We start from the raw sequence: 21,794 nt of genomic DNA on the forward strand, positions 1-21,794 counted from the left end.
TTAACGTAAAATTATTATCAATTCAGGAACCGGCCGAGACTTTTTCATCTAAGATCGTAACTCTACCGTATCTCTACTCTACCATAGGTAGGTAGGTAAACAACTCACTGTCCTAAGGACAAATAACTTATAGGAATAGGTAAATAGAATTAAAATACATGTTCTATTTTTATTTCAATTTTATTTTAATAATATAACGTGATATATAGGGGTATAACTGTACATTTTTGTAAACTACAATCGTGATGAACACAAAAAATACATTTATAAGTAGGATAACAAAACCAAGTCTTTAGACACTTGAAAATTTTTAAAAGAAATTCCGACGTTACTTGATATCGTCTGAAAAAAAGTATGCATTATTTTTCATATTTTTGGTCTTAAAATATTCATAAACCTCATGGTATAAGAGAATTATTGAGGATTTGCTCTAGGCGCCTTTTGTTGGAAATATTCATAATAACGTTGTCGATGCTATTAACATATCTAGAAATGATGAAGTAATAAATAATATGCATAATATATTAAGAGCTAGCGCGCAAGAGCAACTTTTGTCTCCGCAACTATTTTGACTCTCCCATCAACGCTATGGGTTAGTCGTATAGGAGGTATCAACGTTGACAAGAGAGAATTTTAGTATAGGTAGTTGGTTCTTTGATATGCTGTTCCTCTTGCTATTTCGGTTAGAGTCCGGGCTGTCTGGCTGGCCGCAGTGGTTGCGTTTATTAGTGCGCATCTTATCTGCACAGGAAAATATCCTTAAATTAAAGTCATTTTTTAACGCGTAATTTTTAATCTTTAGCCTTTAGATAGATCCATCAGACATAGGTACATTTTTTATTGCAAGACGTTTTTTTCGTTGTTAAATAGGTGCCAGACGCAATTTTTATTTCAAAATAATTAAAATATCAACGAAATAAGTGAAATTCCATCCAACTCCCTATAGAGTTGATGGGAGAGACAAAATAGTTGCGGAGACAAAAGTTGCTCTAGCGCGCTAACTCTAACAGTAGGTACAGTCAGAAGCATAAATATATTACTATTTGCAGATTAGCAAAAATATCTGTCACAAGAACGAGTTCAATAAAATCTGTCTGCCCGTATACAGCAAAAATATCTGACATTAGTAGGCAGCATAATAAAGTGGCATCAAAATTATGTGACGAAAATGTACAGCAAATAATTGTGATAACCTCACATAAATATGTGACGTCACCTAGGAGGCAATAATATCTGACACAATTTTATATATCTATATTTCGATGTGATTCCTCATATAAACCATAAATATGTGACATCAACTAGGTGGCAATAATATGCCGGGCGGCAGAACGGGGAATGTAATCCATCGTCCGGTGCGGTGAGGCGACTTGAGACGTGTTCCGCTCATGCCGCCAACGGGAGAGAAGAGCAGGCAAATCTCCTTTCCTGTTCTTGGCTTGCGCCTGGCCTGGAGATGGGCTGCCGCCGAGGGGGTCGCGGAAGAATTCTAACAAATACCCGCGGCCCCATCATTAAAGCGGCTCGACGGAACACAGTGGGGTTTTAGTCGGTAAGAAACCGACATAACCCACGGCTCCTTCCCCGGGGGCCGTGGGTATCTTTGGAAGATTTCCCCACTATTAAAAAAAAGGTGGCAATAATATCAATATTATCTGACACAATTTTATATTTCTGCATTTTTCATCGATTCCTCACAAAAAGCATAAATGTGTGACATCGTCTAGGTGGCAATAATATCTGACACAATTTTATATTTTTGCATTTTGCATTGATTCCACACAAAAATCATAAATATGTGACATCAACTAGGACGCAATAATATCTGACATCAACTAGGAGGCAATTAATATCTGACAAAATTTCATATTTAAGTATTTTGCATTGATTCCTCACAAAAAGCATAAATATTTGACATCAACTAGGAAGCAATAATACCTGACATCAACTAGGAGGCAATAATATATGACGCAATTTCATATTTCTGTATTTTGCATTGGTTCCTCACAAAAAGCATAAATATTTGACATCAACTAGAAAGCAATAATATCTGACATCAGCTAGGAGGCAATAATATCTGACACAATTTCATATTTCTGTATTTTGCATTGATTCCTTACAAAGAGCATAAATATGTGACATCAACTAGGTGGCAATAATATCTGGCGTCCATGACATGTTTGATATATTATAACATAGAGCGCCGGTATATGTCTAACGCGATCATTGAATGACGACATTCAATTGAATGACTAGGCCGAACGTTGATTTTGCAACCGTCACTCAACGTCCAACTAGTTAGCGGATTATAACATAGCCTAAGGGCTATGTTATAATCCGGATGTAAGGCTCGGCATAATGTTGAACTAGCTTCCGCCCGCGACTCCGTCCGCGCGGATGTCGGTCTTCGCGTGGATGGTTTATTTCTCCATTTTGAGTAACTCTGATAATGACATCTTATAAATATCTATTGGACCCAAATACGGGTAGGCCTATAATAATACGCAACGTGTGTTCGCGGTTCTACAGAACAACGTCTATGAATAAAACTGAAAAATTAAGATTAATTTTTTCTGCGTATTTTTCCAGGATAAAAAGTATCCTATTTTACGCCCAGGATAATAAGGTATAATTATACCAAGTTTCATCGAAATCGAACCGTTAGTTTTCACGTGATGCCTGAACATACAGATAGACAGACAGACAGACGGACAGACAGACAAAAATTTTTTTTAATTACATATTTGGGTTTGGTATCGATCCAGTAACACCCCCTGCTATTTATTTTTTCAATATTTTCAATGTACAGAATTGACCCTTCTACAGATTTATTATATGTATAGATAGATGACTATTGCGTTCATTGAAAAACAAAAGTTGCTGAGAATTTACACTATCCACAAGAAGACGGTTGCGAGCAGCGCTGGCGCCTATTTCTGTGTATTTAAAAATTATATCGAACTCAACCACACCACCATATCCAGACCAACGACTACTGTGCTAAATGACGTTTAGAAATTGACGAGTTGTCCTTTAGTCATTAAATAAATGTCGCCATGAATGAAATGAACGCGCCAGTCATTCAATCAAATAGCACATTCTACCAGATGACTGCGACATAGGTGTATAATTATTATGTCAAAAGCCGCTAACGTCAAACAAAACAAAATAAATTCGAAATGTGACATGCTAGCCGCGGATAGATCATAGAAAATATATCACTTAGGGCCGATTTTTCAATGCCCAGATAAACAGTCTAATAATTACCCCTCGAATAGATTTATTCAATTGTTTATCTAGCTCATAGCGGCTCGCCTATTTTTCAATCGTGATTTATTTGATGAATAACTATCTGACCAAATATTTCCATATTGGCAGCTCTGCTCTCGGAGTGGCGAAACAAACATATTAAATTAGTCAGGTTAGAGCGGGAAAGAGTCAACTCTTGCAAGTTGTCAACAACCGTCATTATGACTCACGTCAGAAGTGCATTTTAAGTTTTTCTTGTGCTCTATGATTGTTGATTGTTGTTTTGATTCTAGTAAAGAGTTTTGATTAGATTTGTGTTTAAATTTATATATTTTACGATGGAAACGACATAAAGGCAGCGTTCGGCAAATTTTCAATGGCATGGTCATCAATACTACCAAAAACATCAATTTCAATATGATTTTTAATTGATAATAATTATATAGAAAGAGGCTTAATTGTTAATAATTCTATGCTCTATGTTATAACATACGAAAATATCCCAAATTTGACGCGTCAGTTGTCAAATCAAACGCCTATTCGTCGAATAGCGCGCTATCTGGCCGTTGGACCGGCAAATAGATTTATTCCTCAAATAACGTAGTTATTAGATAGATAAGTCCTATTCGTCTATTGAAAAATTGAATATTTTGTTAACTGAAGAATAAAGTCTATCTAGCTGTTTATCTGGGCATTGAAAAATCGGCCCTTAGTGAATATTTCAATTTAATCGTGATATAATATTATGATATATCTAGACATAAATGTAGTATGCATACAATAAATAACGTAAATAATATTTATTTGTTTTGTAAATTTTAAATTCAACTGAAAATATAATCGTGTCAGATATTATTGCCTCCTAGGCGACGTCACATATTTATGCTGTGAGAGGTTATCACAATTATTTGCTGTACATTTTCGTCACATAATTTTGATGCCACTTTATTATGCTGCCTACTAATGTCAGATATTTTTGCTGTATACGGGCAGACAGATATTATTGAATTTGTTCTAGTGACAGATATTTTTGCACATCGCCCCCTAGGCATATATTATTGCTCGTGACTGTACTTATTGGGGACTTGCAGCGATCATTCCTCTAGCAGTACAAGAGATGGCGCTTTTCAAATTTTGATGATGATTGAAGATGATTTTCTTCGTAAATGGTAATATATAAATACCTAAGTCAGTGTAGAAAAGCAAACGTTTTTACATAAAATTTCATTTTTTACATAAACGTATACGGTATAATATCCGCCACATTTATATTCTTCGAAAATAAGTGACTTTAATCGCAGCAATATTTATCTGCACACTAGGTAATATTTTAAATATGTATTTAAACTACAAAATAACTACCTATGCAATTTTATGATTTACAAAATAAGGACATTTTTACTGTTATAACTTAGTACTGGGTAGCTAAAACTCTTTATCGTTGTGAGGATTGCAAAATTTTACTTTCGAATGAGTATTCTATAGTACAATGCCATCACTATCCATACTTTTTGCAAAACATACCAATGTTTCAACGAATGTTTTATTCTATCTACTCGAATACCAAACACTCACCAAATACTTCATCAGGCCTTACCGGGTCTCGTAGGAGACGGTGCCAGAGCGTCCCTGAACAAATAACTTGTTAGGACCAGAATTATATTTAAAAGCACAATAGTTTTCAGGCTGTAGGTCTAGCATGTCTGTTTTTATTAATAAAATTATTGTATTTTATTTTCTCGTATACACAGTTTTACTACTTGAAAAGCTAATTGCAGTAATATCAAAAAACTCAAATTAGATAGAGGTTTTATCAATATATTGAACTGTAGATATCTATTTAGAATACATAATACGGTAGAGTTGATTTTGTGTGCGAAGGATAAAGGATGTGGAAAAGATAGATGTATAAAATAAAAAAGAAATTCGATGTTACTATTTTTATTTCCGTCTTAAGACAACTGTGTCATAAAGGACACACATACAAGATGCTCCTTATTTAGAATCATGAATATTAATCATATAAATATTTATACAGCATCTATATGTACAATGTATGTGTGGCGCACAGGTCCTCCCAGAATAACCCATAATAACTTATTTGGTATGACATCTATTTCACGCGCGACCAATTGCACAAATCTCGAAGCAAAAAGGAAGCAATACGATTTTCGGATTATTCTCTTATCTCGCTTGCTATAATGCACTTGATCGCCTGAAATAGATGTTTAGGAGGACATATCTACACTATTCGATGTTCACTATGTGAACGCTTACAGCAAGCTTCGATTTAATTTACTTAAAGACGTTTACTGGCAGTGCAAACAACTTATGCACGATTTGAACCCAATATAGTTTAAAGACGAAGATATGTAGAACTAGTGTTTTATTGGGGAAACAGCAAGAAGGACTCCGAAAATATTTAGTTGCCGCGCTAACTCGTCGACTGATCCTAACCGTCGTCACGGAGGCAGATTATTGATTTATCTTAATCGTTACCCTACTACGCGTTAAACTCAGACGTGACTTAATTTAGCTTCATATTACCATTTACAGTAACAGTCATTGATTATGTATTATTATATTATACATCAGATACAAGTCGATATCTTAAATTTACAGTGCACAGTAAAGTGGCCATAGAGAATACACCATCTTCTTTAGATAGATCTTTAGAACTCCTCAAGCCGCCAGGCGCCAAATAAACATTGATCACAGAATAAAAACGCTATTGAGCTATCTTAATGTTAAAAGTCTGATAAATAGTATTCTAATAACAAAAATAGGACTTTTTGGTAAAAAATATTTTCAAGTTTCTTCCTTAATCCATAGAGATACAGTACGTAATGTTGTGCCACTATTTCATTAAAATACAAATCGATGAGACGATTCTAGTAAATAAAGTTACATGTACATGACATGATAAACTAAACGTAAATTATGAAAACAATAATGCACAATTTCAAGTTCATAAATTTGACTAAACACTACACACTGCACTTAATAAAATTAAAATTCGTCAAGTGAAGTATACAAACATGCACATAATATATAATCAATACAATGACATTATCTCAAAGACGGATTTATTATTACTTTTTTTCATTTGACGAATCATATATGACTAAAATAAAAATAATGAATAATTATACAGTAAGAAATCTATGTTTGCTAAAGTCGTCATCAATATGTTTTATCATACTGTTAGTAATTTGGGAGATCTGATTTATTATAAAAATATTCTTACAATTATTGAAACTAAGCATACTAATTTTTTTTTTCAGTTTTCAAGAATGATAAAAATGATTGTTACATTGCTCGTACCATTACGAAACTAGAAATAATTTTACGTCTAAATGTTAGCTAAATATTACTCGATTGTTTTGTCATGTTACAATGTTCAGATCACACGGGCAAGGATTAAGTTAAAAACATGTTTCAGTATGATTATTTATTACATATTATTTTTATATATTCCTCAAACATTTATGTACTTTGGTATTAATAACTAAACGAACCAAACGCGTCAAAAATAAGTAAACAATTTTGATACAATATACCTATAATTAGATTATAGTTTTGAAGCTATAATATCAGATGCATGAATTTAAAATAAAATATTCTACTATTAACAATCAGTAACACACTCGTGTTCAGCTTATTGTTTAAGCCCCGTGTTGACTCCTTAATAATGAATGAAAGCGAAATGTTTCCAACCCCATGTCTATATTTACACAATCGAATTAAACCATATTATATTGCAAGTATAATATAGTTCACGAAAACTACTCAGGGTTAGTGCAGACTCGGCTCAGTTAACTATGAGCTCGCTAAACTGTATGAGGTTAAAGTAAGCAATTATAAACAATTGCTACGTTGACTGTACCTTATTTAAAAGAAAAAATATTACGAAAAGATTACATACATTTATTTCATTTTGACTCCGGTTTTACCAACTCTAATAAAGTAACTCCATACATTTTCAATATTGCGGCGTGTTAGAAATATAATAATTGATTATTTATTTGATAAATACACGAAATATTTATTTGTTGGGAAAAGTTTATTGATTTTGAAATATTAGAAAGATTGAATCATCTCGAGACGTGCACGGTTATACCACAATTATATTATGTCAAAGAAGTCATTCAGACTTGATGTTGCGCACAATTTCTACCAATCGGAACGTTTCATTGTGCGCGCCAAAAAGATACTTAGATGCTATTGGTCGATTACTTTATCGCCAGCGAGGCGTCGGCTATTTGATTGCGTGTCGGTTTAAGCTCAAACGAGTACAAACGTAACTTCAGTTGTGGTACAATGTGGTATGTAGTGTGTAATGTGCTTTGTGAGAGATGAGCGGACAAAATTTACTCTGTGTAGTCCCAGCAGTCCTTTTCATAGCCTTCGTGAACGTGCTCCAGCAAAACTTTGCGTCTGCTGTCGCAATACCTGTGGAAATAACGTTTGTATGTCAATACTAAAGAACTCCAAAACACCCATAGAAAACTTGTCAAATTTTATTAAGAGAAAAATGCTCAATTTTCTCCTATGTGATTTTACGAAATATTATTATTTATTTGAAAATATATTTATTAATTTACAATTTGCTTTTAACGGGTACACGGGTTAACAATAAAGGCGAATGTAAAACATGTCTAAAATAAAACTCGATCCTTTTCTATAATTAGGGAGTGGGGGAGATTTTGTTAAAACAATGTCCTAAAAATGTTAGAAAGATGAGGTGTAGCGGTCCACTCACCGGTACTTGTCCTGCACCTTCTGCTTGATGTCGGCGAGGTTCTCGCTGGTGATGTCCCGCTCGAGGTACTCGCTGAGCGTCTCGGTGGCGGACTCCAGGTCGCGCTGGTTGTCCTCGAATATCACCGACTGGTTGTTCTTGCGCAGGTAGTACGCGAACACGTACGTGTACATCAGCGTCTGCCGGCACTGGCACAGGATGTCCACCGCCTTCTTCAGGAATTGCACCTGCACATCAACGGGTTTTTGTTTTAAATTAAGGTGTAGAGAGATGGCAATACTTTATCTTGTATGTGGGAAGTAGGAATAATAAACTGTTTGCGATTTAATCTCATATATTTAATAATATGTTGCAGCGGATAACCAGCAATTTATATTATAATTATTGGGCTCTATGTAAAAATAAATTAATGCAAAAAATGATACTCCATATTTTTCTCATACCGCGACGACTCGCACCTCTATAGCACACTAAAAATTTTAACGAACATAGTTAATGCACCAATTTGCAGTGAAACAAACCTCGATCCAGCTCATGTTGTGCTGCTGCATCTCCTCCATCTTCTCCTTGACGGACGCGTACAGCTTGGACTCGAAGCGCAGCGACTGCATGTGGTTCATGTACCGGTTGCAGTAGAACAGTGAAACAGTGTAACACTGACCTCGATCCAGCTCATGTTGTGCTGCTGCATCTCCTCCATCTTCTCCTTGACGGACGCGTACAGCTTGGACTCGAAGCGCAGCGACTGCATGTGGTTCATGTACCGGTTGCAGTAGAACAGTGAAACAGTGTAACACTGACCTCGATCCAGCTCATGTTGTGCTGCTGCATCTCCTCCATCTTCTCCTTGACGGACGCGTACAGCTTGGACTCGAAGCGCAGCGACTGCATGTGGTTCATGTACCGGTTGCAGTAGAACAGGTAGCGCTGGAGAGCGGCGCGCGAACGCTCTTGCGCATCCCGTGCCGCCTTCGCTTCGTCTTCGTCGTATCTATAACACATATAAATAAAAAAAATCGAAATTTGTTGAGGAGTTGAAGGAGGTTTTTGAAGTGAAACTTCTTTAGACGCGTTGAGAGTAAAATTTCAAGGTCGCGTCATGGCACTTCATGGAGTACGGCGACGATATGGTATCTTTGAATCTTGCCAAAGAAGTTTCGCTTCTGACACGTGTGCTCGGTACACACGCTCTTTTTTTTCTTGAAAAATTGCCACTTCTTTCTCTCTAGAACAAAGTACAAAATAAACATTAGCAATGCCCTCAAAGATGTTTATTCACCTGTTACAATTGTACCAGCTACTGCCATGGGGCTCCCAGGGCCCGAGGCACACCCAGCAGAAGTCCGCCTTGCAGTTCTGGTTCTTGCACACCATGTGATTGCATCCACCATCTTTCTCTATTGTGACGTTGCACTTCGGACATTCCTTCGTGTTCGCGGCTATCCAGTTTGACGTTTCCGAGTCATCGTCGCACTTCTGCAAACAATATAAAATTGTTCCAATCACTATGAAAAGTAGATAGAATGTGGGTAGAATTTTAAAGTTTAATTGAATTAATTTTTCACTCACTTTGCATTCAATTAATTAATTACTTTACAGAAAGTGAACACAACATAGATAAACGTTTTTGATTGTCTATATCAGATAATTACTTTCATCAATCTACAATGAATAATACCAACCAATCTTATGCCGACAATACAATATTTATCTTATTTTTATTTCCCCGCTCTATATACCACTACAGTTATTTAATTACTATACAATCGTGGTTTGCTCACCTTAATCCACTTCCTAAGCAGACAACACCGTACGGGATCGTGCCAGTTCTCCCCGCACGCGAAGCAGAACGTATGCGTGCAGCGGCACGTCACCGGCGCCGCTTCTACGTACGCCACTTTGATGGCGTTGCTGCAGTCTGGTGATGGACACCAACGGAGCAGTCTATTGCACTGGGGAAAAGAGAATGTAATGATAAGAAATTGAGCAGTGTCAAAACATTATTTGAATAGGACATATTCAAAAACCAAGTATTTTGGCAGTACATAATTATATTCGTATTAAAATTATGACACTACAAATCTAACATGCTATCACAGTTTCTTCTTACTTTGCCATTATAAAATTACGCACACACGCATGCATTTTCGATTTTATTCTAACCAAATAACAATGTATTTCATGCCAACAATTCATTTCAATATGTATTCCATGACAAAATTTACCTCTTCCCTGAAATTTTTCATTTTATTTATTAAATCCCAAAGTAATCAGTAAATAAAGCATGACACATAAGGACCAACCTCCACAAAGCTATTAGTGATGATGTGCTGGTACTTGAGCTTGACGCGCGGGTCGCGGACCAGCCGCATGACCGTCGCGTCGTCCACCAGGATGTCGCACGCGTGCGCCGCGCACGCGATGGTTTGCCCCTGTTATATTGCGCACTTGTTAAACTAAATATTCTTGAAATGGGATAAATCTTAATTTGATTTAAAGTAAATCACAATTTTTTACACGCTTTTATTAAACTTGGTAGGTACACTTATCAACGATTGAGTAATTATCTTATTGAAGTATGGTTTTTTAGGTTTTTTTTACCTATACATATAAATTATAAATTTATTAAATAAAGGTATTAGATTTAGGACCATTCATATTTCTGTGAAAATAGTGATTAAAATTTATAATTTTGTCTTTTGAATGCTTGCAACCATGCTTTGAAAAACAGACACAATCTCGCTTTGCTGTCAACTGTATACATAAATGTAAAATAATGAATTTCTCTATATATAGCTGATATGGTGATGTACTTACTAAGCCTTCTTCCATAATTTTTGTTGTTAAATATTCACACCAACATTGTGTACAAAATCTGTGTCCACACTCCAAGCCTGTCATCATCTGTAAACATGAAAACATAATCAAAAATACTATAAAATATAAGAAAATGTTGATTTTACATTAAATTTATTTTTTATATGATTATCCACATTATTTTATTCATATTTGTTTTTAAAAATAATACATACTGCAGTTGGTAAAATAGAAAAACAAATTTCACACTCTTCAGTTCCTGAAGTTGATATCCGCCTTGGTAGCTGAAAAAATAACATTTTTTTAAATAATAGAAACAATTATAATCCGCAATCATTAATAAAAAAAATATCTTCGGTTTATTTGACCTGACCTGCATTATCAAATAGCAAATGAATCAGACTAATCCCAATTTTGTTAACAAAATATATTTCACAATGATAATGTGCGCTATAAGCATTAATGAGTCATCAAATTTCACAATTATGTGAAAAAGTTGTGATAATTCCTGACCATAATGTAAAATATATAATAATATAAAGCTAAGTAAAATAAAAATATTTAATACAAATCACATATTTTCTATGTATCGGTGTTTTGAAGCCATGCAACATCTTATATCCATAAATAATCCACTTTCATTTACCTTTGGCCTCTGTATAACTGGTTTCCTAAATGGATTTATAACTCTAGCCTCTGCGAACAGTTGATCCTGGTCACCATCATAAAACCGTTCCATTAGTTTCTCCTTATCCCATTTGAAGTGATTAAGAAGTATACGGGTTGTTGTGGCGGGTATCTAGAGAAAAATGTTTATTGTAACTTACAATATACTGCTTTTAATTATAATGAAGAACAGTAAAAAGAAAGAATTTGCAATGAATTTATTAATAATGGTAAATTCTTAAAACAACATGAGTAAGATGTGAGACCTACATCTGTGTGCACTGTGTATGTGCAACATAATATAATTTATGACCTAGATTGCTAAAATAATACAATAAGATCAAGCAAAATTAATAGTTTTGAAAAACAATTATGTAATACATAAATAGTATCTTAAAATATATTTGCTGTCATGGTACTTTGTCATACAGTGCAACAACAAAATATGATTTTATTATGTTCTTGATAACTAATCCAAATACACAGATAGAATTAAAAAAATAACTTGAGGTTTGGTGAGAGAGAGAGAGAGATGGAGAGATACAGGCACACATCGCGCGGCCTACATCTATAGCAAAGTGCCATTACAACTATTTGTCTTTATTTTTTCTGTCTAGCCCCCTTTCGCAACGGGAGATAAGGAACTTTGTACCAAATGTTAATTATTAAGTACTATTGTATATTTTGCAGCTAATTCTTACAAATTGTCTAATGTAATGTCTATAATAACAATAATTCTTGAATTTTTTGTAGTATACAAACAACATTCAAATAAGTTAAAAATCATTTGCTTGGCCTATCAACATAATAGTTTATGCTTTAATGTGAAGAACTGTATTCAGTCATTAAAATGCAAATTTACATTATAAAATTAATCCAATTGTTAATGATGGAAATATAAATAATTACTTAAATCACTAAAATAAGTATTTTGAATATAATATTATATGCTTTGTTATAATAAGTTTGACATACATAAAGAAGAATTACAACATAGTTTAACCAACTTGGCCCAATTAACTTCAACTCATAGATAGCTTTGTTATGATTTACATACATAGATCAACCATAGAATAAAACACAAACATGGAATAGGTAAGTAAATTATCGAAGAAACATTTCAGGAAATAATTACTCATTCTATATGTGACTCATTTTCCTACATTTTTTCTTTTTGTTTTATATTCTTTGACACATAAATATTAGTTGCTAACAAAATACTACCTAATTAGAAGCTAGTGAGATGTTATGTATGGTAAGATAAAGTACATTTTATATGGTAATATAGTTTAGGGTAATAATACTATAAATTACACAGCACAAAAGAAGTAAACCAATGGACGAGTAACCTCATTCAATCTGACCATTGTTTACCACTAACATACTGACCTCGACAACTGTGTTCACTTCTTTGATGCAATCGACCATGTGTTGAACAATTTCCTCTGTCGATAACACTTCGTATGGATATTCCTCAAGTTCCGTCTGTCGTTCCCTTGTACTGTGAGTCTCGTCCATGACAAAGTCGACATCGTCTCCACTGGACACATTACCAGAATCAACATCGTCCTTTGTATCATCTTCAGAATCCATCGTCGATATTATTAAATTATAAACTAGACAATAAAGGTACAGGCAATAACTTCTAATGATGAAATAATTACACCTAAGATTTAGGAAAGGTCAACAATGAAGAAAATAGTTCACCCACGGGCTGCCAAAATCTCTGACGTACAAGTAGGCAATAGCTAGTGTCTATGCCATGACGTTACTCTGCAAACGATGAATGTCTCTGGTTAGCCCATTAGTCGCTTGTTTTTTATGGTGTGTGTTCATTTGTATTGTTTATTTTGAATTTGCAACTTAAGTTTTTATTGGATTTAAAATATATTTAATCTTAAATGACTGCTTTGAATTTAATTTAAAACTTTGCTTTATTGATCTTTGTAGACATTCTTGATTAATAAAATTATTCTCTTGGAAATTTAACACTTATTAAAATAAATATAGGCCGAAACCCACAGGTAATGATACAACAAGCTAAATGAACACTAAATGAAGCTAGTCTAGCTGGTCAAAGCATAAATATACACACCACATTTAAAATATATTTTAAATCAAATGCAAAAATAGTCAAGGGATATACAGAAAAATTGATAAATATAGTTAGAGAATAATAAATACTAATTACTTATAACAATATTTTTTATTATTTTTTGTTGATAACAAATGCTTCATAATATTATGTTTATTTGTATTATTATGATAAATATAAGAATAATTATAAATAGGTAAGTATTTATTTGCATAAACTAAATTTTCATGTGAGAATAATAAAGCCCCTAATTCATTTAGGTATTTATAATCTTACCCCTTACCCCTAATTCATTTTTATATAATCCTAATTTAAGGCAAAAGTAAATTATCCAACTCATTTTCAATTGATTCAAATTGTAGGAATATTGCATGAAGTTCATTGTGTGTTAATTCAACTTCAGCTTCATTCTTATTTCCAATAATCTTTATGTAGGCCTTAGGCACTTTACATTTTTTATGATACACTGAGCTTAATTCAGCATTCAACTTCCAAGAAAATTCTGGATTATTTTCATATTGATCTCCTGCACTATTTGTAAGTTCATTAAGAGTAGTGCTTGTTTCTGCGCACCAAACTTTTGAAAAGACATCAGCTTTTTCTTCATTTAAACCCAATGTAATAAAATCTTGTCTAAGGTCGACTGGCATAAATATGAATTTAAGAACTCTTTTAAATACATATATGATTGTTTTTATAGCCAGAAGGAGTTTCTCTTCATCAATTTTAAATATTATTTCCAATTTTTTCCTCTCCTCTTCTGTAAACACATGGTCTGTTTCTTGATTAATCAGTTTAAGAACTATTCTTTTAAGAAACTGTTCAAACTTTGTATCATCTAAAGTGTTTATTAAAGATAGCCCTTTTTGTAAACTGAAAAAAGGCAATATGTTAGTTGTTATCTATTAATAATTCACCAACACAGTAACAAGGCTTATCACTATAGCAATACAGTTAACACAAATGTTATACAACAGTTAAATATATCAAATGTATAGAAATTATCAAAACTATTAACTATTAACAATGTTAAATTAATTATATTATCATACTTGGGAGAAATCTTTATCCAATTACATTCCATTCTATAAAGAAACAATACTTTTTATTATCAATAATGTATTAATTTTGATAAAGGATTTTGTGTAAAGATGAAAAATGATAAATAACAATAATTATTTTGTTCAAAATTGTACTTTTAAGGCCCAGTTTCATCAAGCTCTGTTAGTTAGTTTAACACGCTGTTAACTCTTTTAACGGGACATCAATGTAAGGGAGTGTCCCACCATGACCTAATCGAGGTTTAGTTTCCTTAACACGGCATCATATTTAATTACTGGCATAGAGGCTCTTTAAATTTTTAACAAGCGATTAGAAAAAATGATTTGATGTTTTCTTGCTGTCAAGATGGACTCTGCATACTATTTTATTTTTGAAAATGAAGATGTGTTGGATGATTTGTATAATTTGGATTATATAGTGCGAACGCGACGGCCCAGAATTTATAAAGAGGTCGTCATTGTTTCGTAGAATATGATGATGTTGATTTTAGTACAAGATTTCGTTTATCAAAACAATCGGTTTTGGCAGTATTGCAATTAATTGAAGATAAACTCGAATAACCGTCGGATCTGTAAGTAAAACTATCTCGTGAGGTAATATTAATTATATTTATGTGCATAAAAGGTTCCTTCCTACATACTGTATTATTTTCAATTAAACCATAATAATCCTGTGAGTCATGTCAAATCTAGTATTGAATACCAATATAGGTACTTCAAATGTAAACTTCACCACTACTCAGGTAAGGCTCAGGCCTCCTCATGATTATGAAATGTACCTACTTATCTTAATTTTAAATTCTGTTTTAGGAATCAATCAGTTTCACCTACAGACCAACTGCTTATTGTAGTGCAGTGTAGTGATGGCTCAGTGGTGAAAAACATTGTGAGGAAACCGACATATCATAAGATAGCGTGGTGGATAATGACCTGATCCCTTACAGTGTTTAAGTTTAAGTTAGCACTACCAATCCCATGTCCCAGCAGTGAGAACGTATATGGGCTGACGATGATGATGATCCTAATTTAATTTAAATGTGACATTGTTATAGAAATATGTAATTTTTCATGTTAGTTACCTAAATAAATAAAACTTGTGTTTTTATGAAACATTTTTATTGTACCCTTAGATTGTACCTATCAACATCATTCAATAAATTGGTTATAACAACTAGATACTAGGTTATTACGAACAAGAATTTACTATTAATTTACTGCTTTCTTTTATCTTTGTCTTTATTTTTCTTGTTAATTGCTCTTCTAGTATGAGATATCTCTGCACTTTCCTTCGGACTCCGAATTTTTTTTCGTAATTTCAACCAGATCCAGTTTACCTTCTACCAAGTGAAATTGAACCGCGATTTTTCTTCAACATTATTGTATTTATTCAACTCAAAATAAAATTAAAATAACACAAGAAAAATCACAACAAAACAATCTCCAAATAACATCAAACATTTGTAACCATGGTAACGACCAAATCGTTTGACATATAAACCAGTAAACGTAAAAGTTACTACATGATTATTAAATTTTGTACTGTATCAGAACATCTCGATTTAGTCGAATTACCAAACATGACAGTTATTATACAACTAGAACAAATAGCCCTAATGTGCGATACTATGGCATTGTCAACTATGACATTTTGTTTCGGGCGGTTTAAAATACGAATGAATGATTCGTGAGTCGCTCAGTTAAAGGTCGATTTGATAAACGGCTGTTAGATTTCCTTCTTGGGACCTGAAGAGTTGACAACGATGTTAAAATACATGTTTATTTTGAAGCTCGATTAATAAATCTCTGATTTAGAAAATATTGGTGAAATCGGGTCTAATTCTGGAAAAAGTAAACAACTAAGAGCAATTAACCTAGGTTAATTGCTCTTAGGTAAACAAATAATTAACTCTTTGACGTTCACTAATCACTTGAAGTTCACTTGACATATTTTGAAAACCTCTTTCCCCTCCGAGTCTTTCCCCGTTTCTCTGTGTTGGCTACAGATATTGCAAGGATATCGCAACCTATGGTTGTAATTTGGTTGTAGAATTGTAATAGACACAACATAAGCAACTAATGAAACTAATTTTTAATCCCTACTAATATTATAAATGCGAAAGTAACTGTAAGTAGAAAAACTAACTGTCTGTCTGTTACGCTTTCCCATTTAAACCTCTCAACCGATTTTGATGAAATTTGGCACAGACAATCTTTAGTCCGCTAGTTTTGTATATTTAAGTATCATAGCTTAAAAGTAGAACTTTTAATCCATATGCAGAATGTGATAATTTATAATTAATAATAGAACATATCAACATAGTGAACATAGTAATCACCTGTTACATAGGTCAACAACTAAGGTCAACAAGGTAGCAATCACTTGTGTTATCACATCGTGTCATTTTGACACGGTTGTCACTTGTCAGATATGTCAATACAAAGTTGTCATTGTACGTTTTGTGGCATGGCGTGGCGAATTCCGTCACTGGAAATTTTATAGGAATTTTGAATGGATATTGCATCATGTCTTCTAAAAATCCAGGTATAAGGGTTCCGGAAAATATTGACTTTCCGAAAGAAGAAGAAAATGTGTTAAAATATTGGAAAGATATTGAAGCTTTTCAAACATGTCTTAAACAATCCAAAAACAAACCAAGGTGGGTATTCTAACCTGTCTATTATAAAAGTGTATTATTACTAAGTTACTTTAACTACATTATTTATTTTTCGTTGAATAGATATTCGTTCTACGATGGACCACCATTTGCGACTGGCTTACCTCACTATGGACACATACTTGCCGGTACAATTAAGGATGTTGTCACTCGATATGCACATCAAAAGGTAATTATAATTTTTTTTCATAAACATTTTTAAAAAGTGCAAGTGAAAATAGAGACTTTAATGTTCATAAATCAAAATTTATTTTTAATGTCTCTTTTTTCCTTAAATCTTTTCAGGGCTATCATGTGGAAAGAAGATTTGGATGGGATTGTCATGGTCTCCCTGTGGAGTTTGAAATAGATAAAACCTTGGGAATCAAAGGACCTGAAGATGTTGAAAAAATGGGCATTGACAAGTATAATGCTGAATGTAGAAAAATTGTTATGAAATATGCTACAGAATGGGAGACTATTACCACAAGAATGGGCCGTTGGATTGGTTAGTTCTTAAATTTATTTAACTTCAATGGAAATAAATGATATATTAATTTATTAATTATGTTTATATTCTTTTACAGATTTCAAAAATGACTATAAAACCCTTTATCCATGGTTCATGGAATCTGTTTGGTGGGTGTTTAAAGAATTGTTTAACAAAGGCTTAATATACCAAGGTGTAAAAGTTATGCCATTCTCAACTGCATGTTCTACACCACTTTCCAACTTTGAGTCTGGACAAAATTATAAAGATGTAGTTGATCCAGCTGTTGTTGTATCTTTTCCTACTGCTGAAGGATTTTCCCTCCTTGCCTGGACTACTACTCCTTGGACTCTGCCTAGCAATTTATGTCTTTGTGTTAACCCTAAATTGATTTATCTTAAAGTGAAGGAAAAGGCAACTGGCACCTGCTATGTTTTACAAGAAAAAAGATTCCCTGTCATCTTCAAAAATATTGATGACTTTGAGATTGTTGAAAAGTTTCCTGGTGAAAAATTGAAAGGTATCAAGTATACCCCAATATTTGATTATTTTAAAGACACCTGTCCAAAAGCATTTCAAGTGTTGACAGATGGCTATGTAACTGATGATTCCGGTACTGGTATTGTTCATCAGGCACCATATTTTGGTGAAGATGATTTTAGAGTTTGCTTAGCAAATGGAATCATCACCAGAGACCAAGAGATCATCTGTCCAGTAGATGCAAGTGGTAAATTTACTGCACCTGTCAAAGATTTTATTGGTCAATATGTGAAGGATGCAGATAAAAATATTATAGCTAATTTAAAAGCTCGCAATAGGTTGATACAAGTGGGACAAGTAAAACATAGCTATCCCTTCTGCTGGCGTTCTGAAACACCTCTCATATATAAAGCTGTACCATCTTGGTTTGTAAGAGTTGAACAGATGAGTCAAGATCTTCTAAAATCAAGTGAAAGCACTTATTGGGTTCCTGATTATGTAAAAGAGAAAAGATTTGGTAATTGGTTACGGGAAGCCAGGGATTGGGCTATCAGCCGGAACAGGTATTGGGGCACACCAATTCCATTATGGATTTCAAGTGATAAGCAAGAAGTTGTATGTGTAGGTAGTATTGCAGAACTGTGTGAACTGACTGGTAAAGAAATTAAAGATATACATAGAGAAAGCATTGATCACTTAGAAATCCCATCAGCTCGACCAGGCCAGCCACCACTCAAAAGGGTTACAGAGGTTTTTGATTGTTGGTTTGAATCAGGATCTATGCCATATGCACAGCTACATTATCCATTTGAAAACAAAAAAGAATTTGATGAAGTTTTTCCTGCCAATTTTATTGCAGAAGGTATTGATCAAACTAGAGGTTGGTTTTATACACTAATTGTATTGTCTACAGCATTGTTTAACAAACCTCCATTTAAAAATCTGATTGCTAATGGATTGATTCTTGCTGCTGATGGACAAAAAATGTCCAAAAGAAAGAAGAATTATCCTGATCCTCTCACTGTTGTCACCAAATATGGGGCAGATGCATTGCGATTATATTTAATTAACTCTCCAGTTGTCAAGGCTGAGAATCTACGATTCAAAGAAGAAGGTGTTAGAGATGTAATAAAAGATGTCTTTTTACCTTGGTATAATGCCTTTAGATTTTTGATGCAAAATATTGAGAGAATTGTGCAGGAAGATAAGATTGATTACAAATTCAATGAAAAAGCAGAAAGAGATAATGTTATGGACAAATGGATAACTTCATTCACACAATCTCTTATTCAGTTTGTAACTAAAGAAATGGCTGCCTATAGATTGTATACAGTGGTACCAAGACTAACTAAATTCATTGACCACCTCACCAACTGGTATGTGAGAATGAACAGAAAGAGGCTAAAGGGTGAAAATGGTGTAAAGGATTGCCAGGTTGCTTTAGACACATTGTTTGGTGTTTTATATGATATGGTCCGGGTCATGGCTCCATTCACCCCTTTCCTGACTGAATTTATGTACAAAACTTTAAGACAATTGTTGCCCGGGGATTCTTTAGAAAGTGTTCATTTTAACATGATACCAGAACCGAGACTTGAATTAGTTGATTCTAATATAGAAAGAGCAGTAGAAAGAATGCAAGCTGTTATAGAGCTAGGGCGAATTGTTAGAGATAGAAAAACTATTCCTATAAAGTATCCTTTACCAGAAATGGTAGTAATTCATCAAGACCAAACTTACTTGGATGATATTAACTCTCTTCTACAATATGTTTTAGAAGAAATGAATGTTAAAAGAGTGCTTTTATCTAGTGATAAAGAAAAATATGGCATCACCTTAAGAGTTGAGCCAGACCATAAAATTCTTGGAGCTAGACTAAAAGGAGATTTTAAGGCTGTAACACAGGCATTGAAAGATCTTAATAATGAACAATGTGAAAAACTTATTGCTGATGGCCATGTTATTTTGGTTGGACAACGCATTGATGTTTCTGAAGTAAGAGTTATATTCCAAGCCCAAGGTAATGACCAGTATGAAGCACACAGTGACAATGATGTTCTAATTTTACTTAATGTTACACCAGATCAAGATATGCTTGATGAAGGTTTTGCAAGGGAAGTTATCAACAGGGTGCAAAAACTGAGAAAAAAGGCCCACTTGGTACCCACTGATGAAGTTGATGTTTATTTTTCTGTTAATAAAGCGAGCGATATTTTGCGCATAATCAATATACACCGTGAGTTAATAGAAACAACAGTTAGGGCCCCATTAAAGGCTATTGAAGATTTATCACCATCTAAACCAATAATTATTGAAGAAACTCAAGAATTGAAAGGTTCTCAGTTAAAATTAATTATAACCTGGAGAAAGGATATTGAAATGCCAGCCAATCCATGGGCCAATATAATTTTACAGGACATAAAACCGCGCTTTGGTGTTGTTACTAGTCAAGCAAGTATTATACTTAAGGACAAGAATAACAAGTACATAACCATAGATCAACTATATAAGGAAATTGAAGTCTTATTTGGGTTATATGGTATGAAATTTAACTTATGGTGTGAAGGAAATGAGATTCAGAAGACGGATGATTTAAATTCTAAACTGATCATTGTGTCTAATTGTAAGCCTAAAAATATTGAACCAGAGAATGTTCCTTTTTGTAATTTCGTTAATGTCGTAAATGGGAAGAAAACTGCGACATTGTTCATTGAAAATCCTAAAGGTAAAACGACCTTAGCAAAAGAACAAGCATTAGACTTTTTATCTAAATAAGGTGTTAAAGCATTTGGAAGTAATATGGTACCTATTGAAATGAATAAGCGATTCATCTGCTCTTTATCTCTCTCTCTCTCTGACTCTCTCTACAGCCTGTTGGACATAGGCCTCTTTTAAGGCTCGCCATATAGCTTGGTCTTCAGCTTTTCGCCGCCTTTGAGTACCAGTAACCCTGCGTATATCGTCGCTCTACCTTGCTATAGGGCGCCCCACCCTACGTTTGCCGAGTCACGGTCCCAACTCTACAACGCGTTTGCCCCAACGGTTATCCGTTCAGCGACAAATGTGGCCAGCCCACTGCCACTTCAGCGTACTAATTCTATGAGCTATGTCGGTAACCTTCGTTCTCTGGCGAATGACTTCGTTTCGGATTTGATCCCGCAGAGAAATACCGAGCATAGCTCTCTCCATAGCACGCTGAGCGACTTTAAGTTGGTGGACTAGCCGCACTGTGAGTGTCCACGTCTCGGCTCCGTAGGTCATGACAGGTACAACATGTGTCACCTTTTCTTTTTTAACATATGTATCATGTTAATTTAAGCCATAAAATGAAAACATTGTTTATTTTCTTCTCCTTTTATCCATGACTACTGTTTTAAACTTGTAGTTATTGGTTCTTTGTTATTTATTAAACCATATAATTTTAAAGTAAAAAAATGTAAAAATTGTTGTGAATTTTTTTCGATATTGAATAAATCTGAAATACAGTAATTTGTTGTTTTATTTTAATACATGTACGTTT

At 33.9% G+C, this 21,794-nt stretch overlaps 3 protein-coding genes and 1 long non-coding RNA gene across 7 annotated transcripts; 2 read left to right on the forward strand and 2 right to left on the reverse strand.

The window, feature by feature from the left end:
- Positions 1-5,174: 5,174 nt before the first annotated feature.
- On the reverse strand, positions 5,175-13,257 carry LOC123698398 (E3 ubiquitin-protein ligase ariadne-1). Of its 3 annotated transcripts, none has more exons than XM_045645008.1 (10): positions 12,884-13,256; positions 11,475-11,627; positions 11,044-11,112; positions 10,829-10,915; positions 10,315-10,443; positions 9,793-9,963; positions 9,291-9,487; positions 8,813-9,002; positions 8,012-8,238; positions 5,175-7,701 (listed from the first exon to the last, which is right to left on the reverse strand). In XM_045645008.1, exons 1-10 carry the CDS (start codon positions 13,085-13,087, stop codon positions 7,620-7,622), a joined length of 1,509 nt encoding a protein of 502 aa, XP_045500964.1. In that variant the 5' UTR covers positions 13,088-13,256; the 3' UTR covers positions 5,175-7,619. The 3 variants fall into 3 exon arrangements, 1 of the variants encoding a protein (XP_045500964.1); XR_006752402.1 differs by lacking the exon at positions 5,175-7,701 and adding an exon at positions 8,533-8,771 and having other exon boundaries at positions 8,096-8,238; positions 8,912-9,002; positions 12,884-13,257; XR_006752401.1 differs by lacking the exon at positions 5,175-7,701 and adding an exon at positions 8,533-8,711 and having other exon boundaries at positions 8,096-8,238; positions 8,852-9,002; positions 12,884-13,257.
- A 513-nt stretch (positions 13,258-13,770) lies between these two features.
- LOC123698399 lies at positions 13,771-14,785 on the reverse strand. The gene is made up of 2 exons (XM_045645009.1): positions 14,642-14,785; positions 13,771-14,462 (listed from the first exon to the last, which is right to left on the reverse strand). Exons 1-2 carry the CDS (start codon positions 14,671-14,673, stop codon positions 13,901-13,903), a joined length of 594 nt encoding a protein of 197 aa, XP_045500965.1. The 5' UTR covers positions 14,674-14,785; the 3' UTR covers positions 13,771-13,900.
- Positions 14,786-15,179: 394 nt separating this feature from the next.
- Positions 15,180-15,755, forward strand: LOC123698400. 2 transcript variants are annotated; one of them, XR_006752404.1, is made up of 2 exons: positions 15,180-15,222; positions 15,461-15,755. It is a non-coding gene; the product is annotated as an uncharacterized LOC123698400 (long non-coding RNA). The 2 variants fall into 2 exon arrangements; XR_006752403.1 differs by lacking the exon at positions 15,180-15,222 and adding an exon at positions 15,262-15,393.
- A 1,328-nt stretch (positions 15,756-17,083) lies between these two features.
- LOC123698460 (isoleucine--tRNA ligase, cytoplasmic) lies at positions 17,084-21,763 on the forward strand. Its single transcript, XM_045645093.1, has 4 exons — positions 17,084-17,307; positions 17,389-17,494; positions 17,611-17,812; positions 17,892-21,763. Exons 1-4 carry the CDS (start codon positions 17,174-17,176, stop codon positions 21,047-21,049), a joined length of 3,600 nt encoding a protein of 1,199 aa, XP_045501049.1. The 5' UTR covers positions 17,084-17,173; the 3' UTR covers positions 21,050-21,763.
- Positions 21,764-21,794: the final 31 nt, after the last annotated feature.

This window comes from Colias croceus, chromosome 16 (assembly GCF_905220415.1).
Source record: "Colias croceus chromosome 16, ilColCroc2.1".
Taxonomy (NCBI): Eukaryota; Metazoa; Arthropoda; class Insecta; order Lepidoptera; family Pieridae; genus Colias; species Colias croceus.

Coding starts and splice junctions, on each gene's coding strand:
- LOC123698399 (XM_045645009.1), bottom strand. CDS start 14,673: ATGGAATGTAATTGGATAAAGATTTCTCCCAA. Junction 14,463..14,641: donor TGGATAAAGATTTCTCCCAA/GTATGATAATAT, acceptor GCCTTTTTTCAG/TTTACAAAAAGGGCTATCTT.
- LOC123698398 (XM_045645008.1), bottom strand. CDS start 13,087: ATGGATTCTGAAGATGATACAAAGGACGATGTTGATTCTGGTAATGTG. Junction 9,003..9,290: donor AGCTGGTACAATTGTAACAG/GTGAATAAACAT, acceptor TATGTGTTATAG/ATACGACGAAGACGAAGCGA. Junction 8,239..8,812: donor ACAACATGAGCTGGATCGAG/GTCAGTGTTACA, acceptor GTTGATGTGCAG/GTGCAATTCCTGAAGAAGGC.
- LOC123698460 (XM_045645093.1), top strand. CDS start 17,174: ATGTCTTCTAAAAATCCAGGTATAAGGGTTCCGGAAAATATTGACTTT. Junction 17,308..17,388: donor CAATCCAAAAACAAACCAAG/GTGGGTATTCTA, acceptor TTCGTTGAATAG/ATATTCGTTCTACGATGGAC. Junction 17,495..17,610: donor CTCGATATGCACATCAAAAG/GTAATTATAATT, acceptor AAATCTTTTCAG/GGCTATCATGTGGAAAGAAG.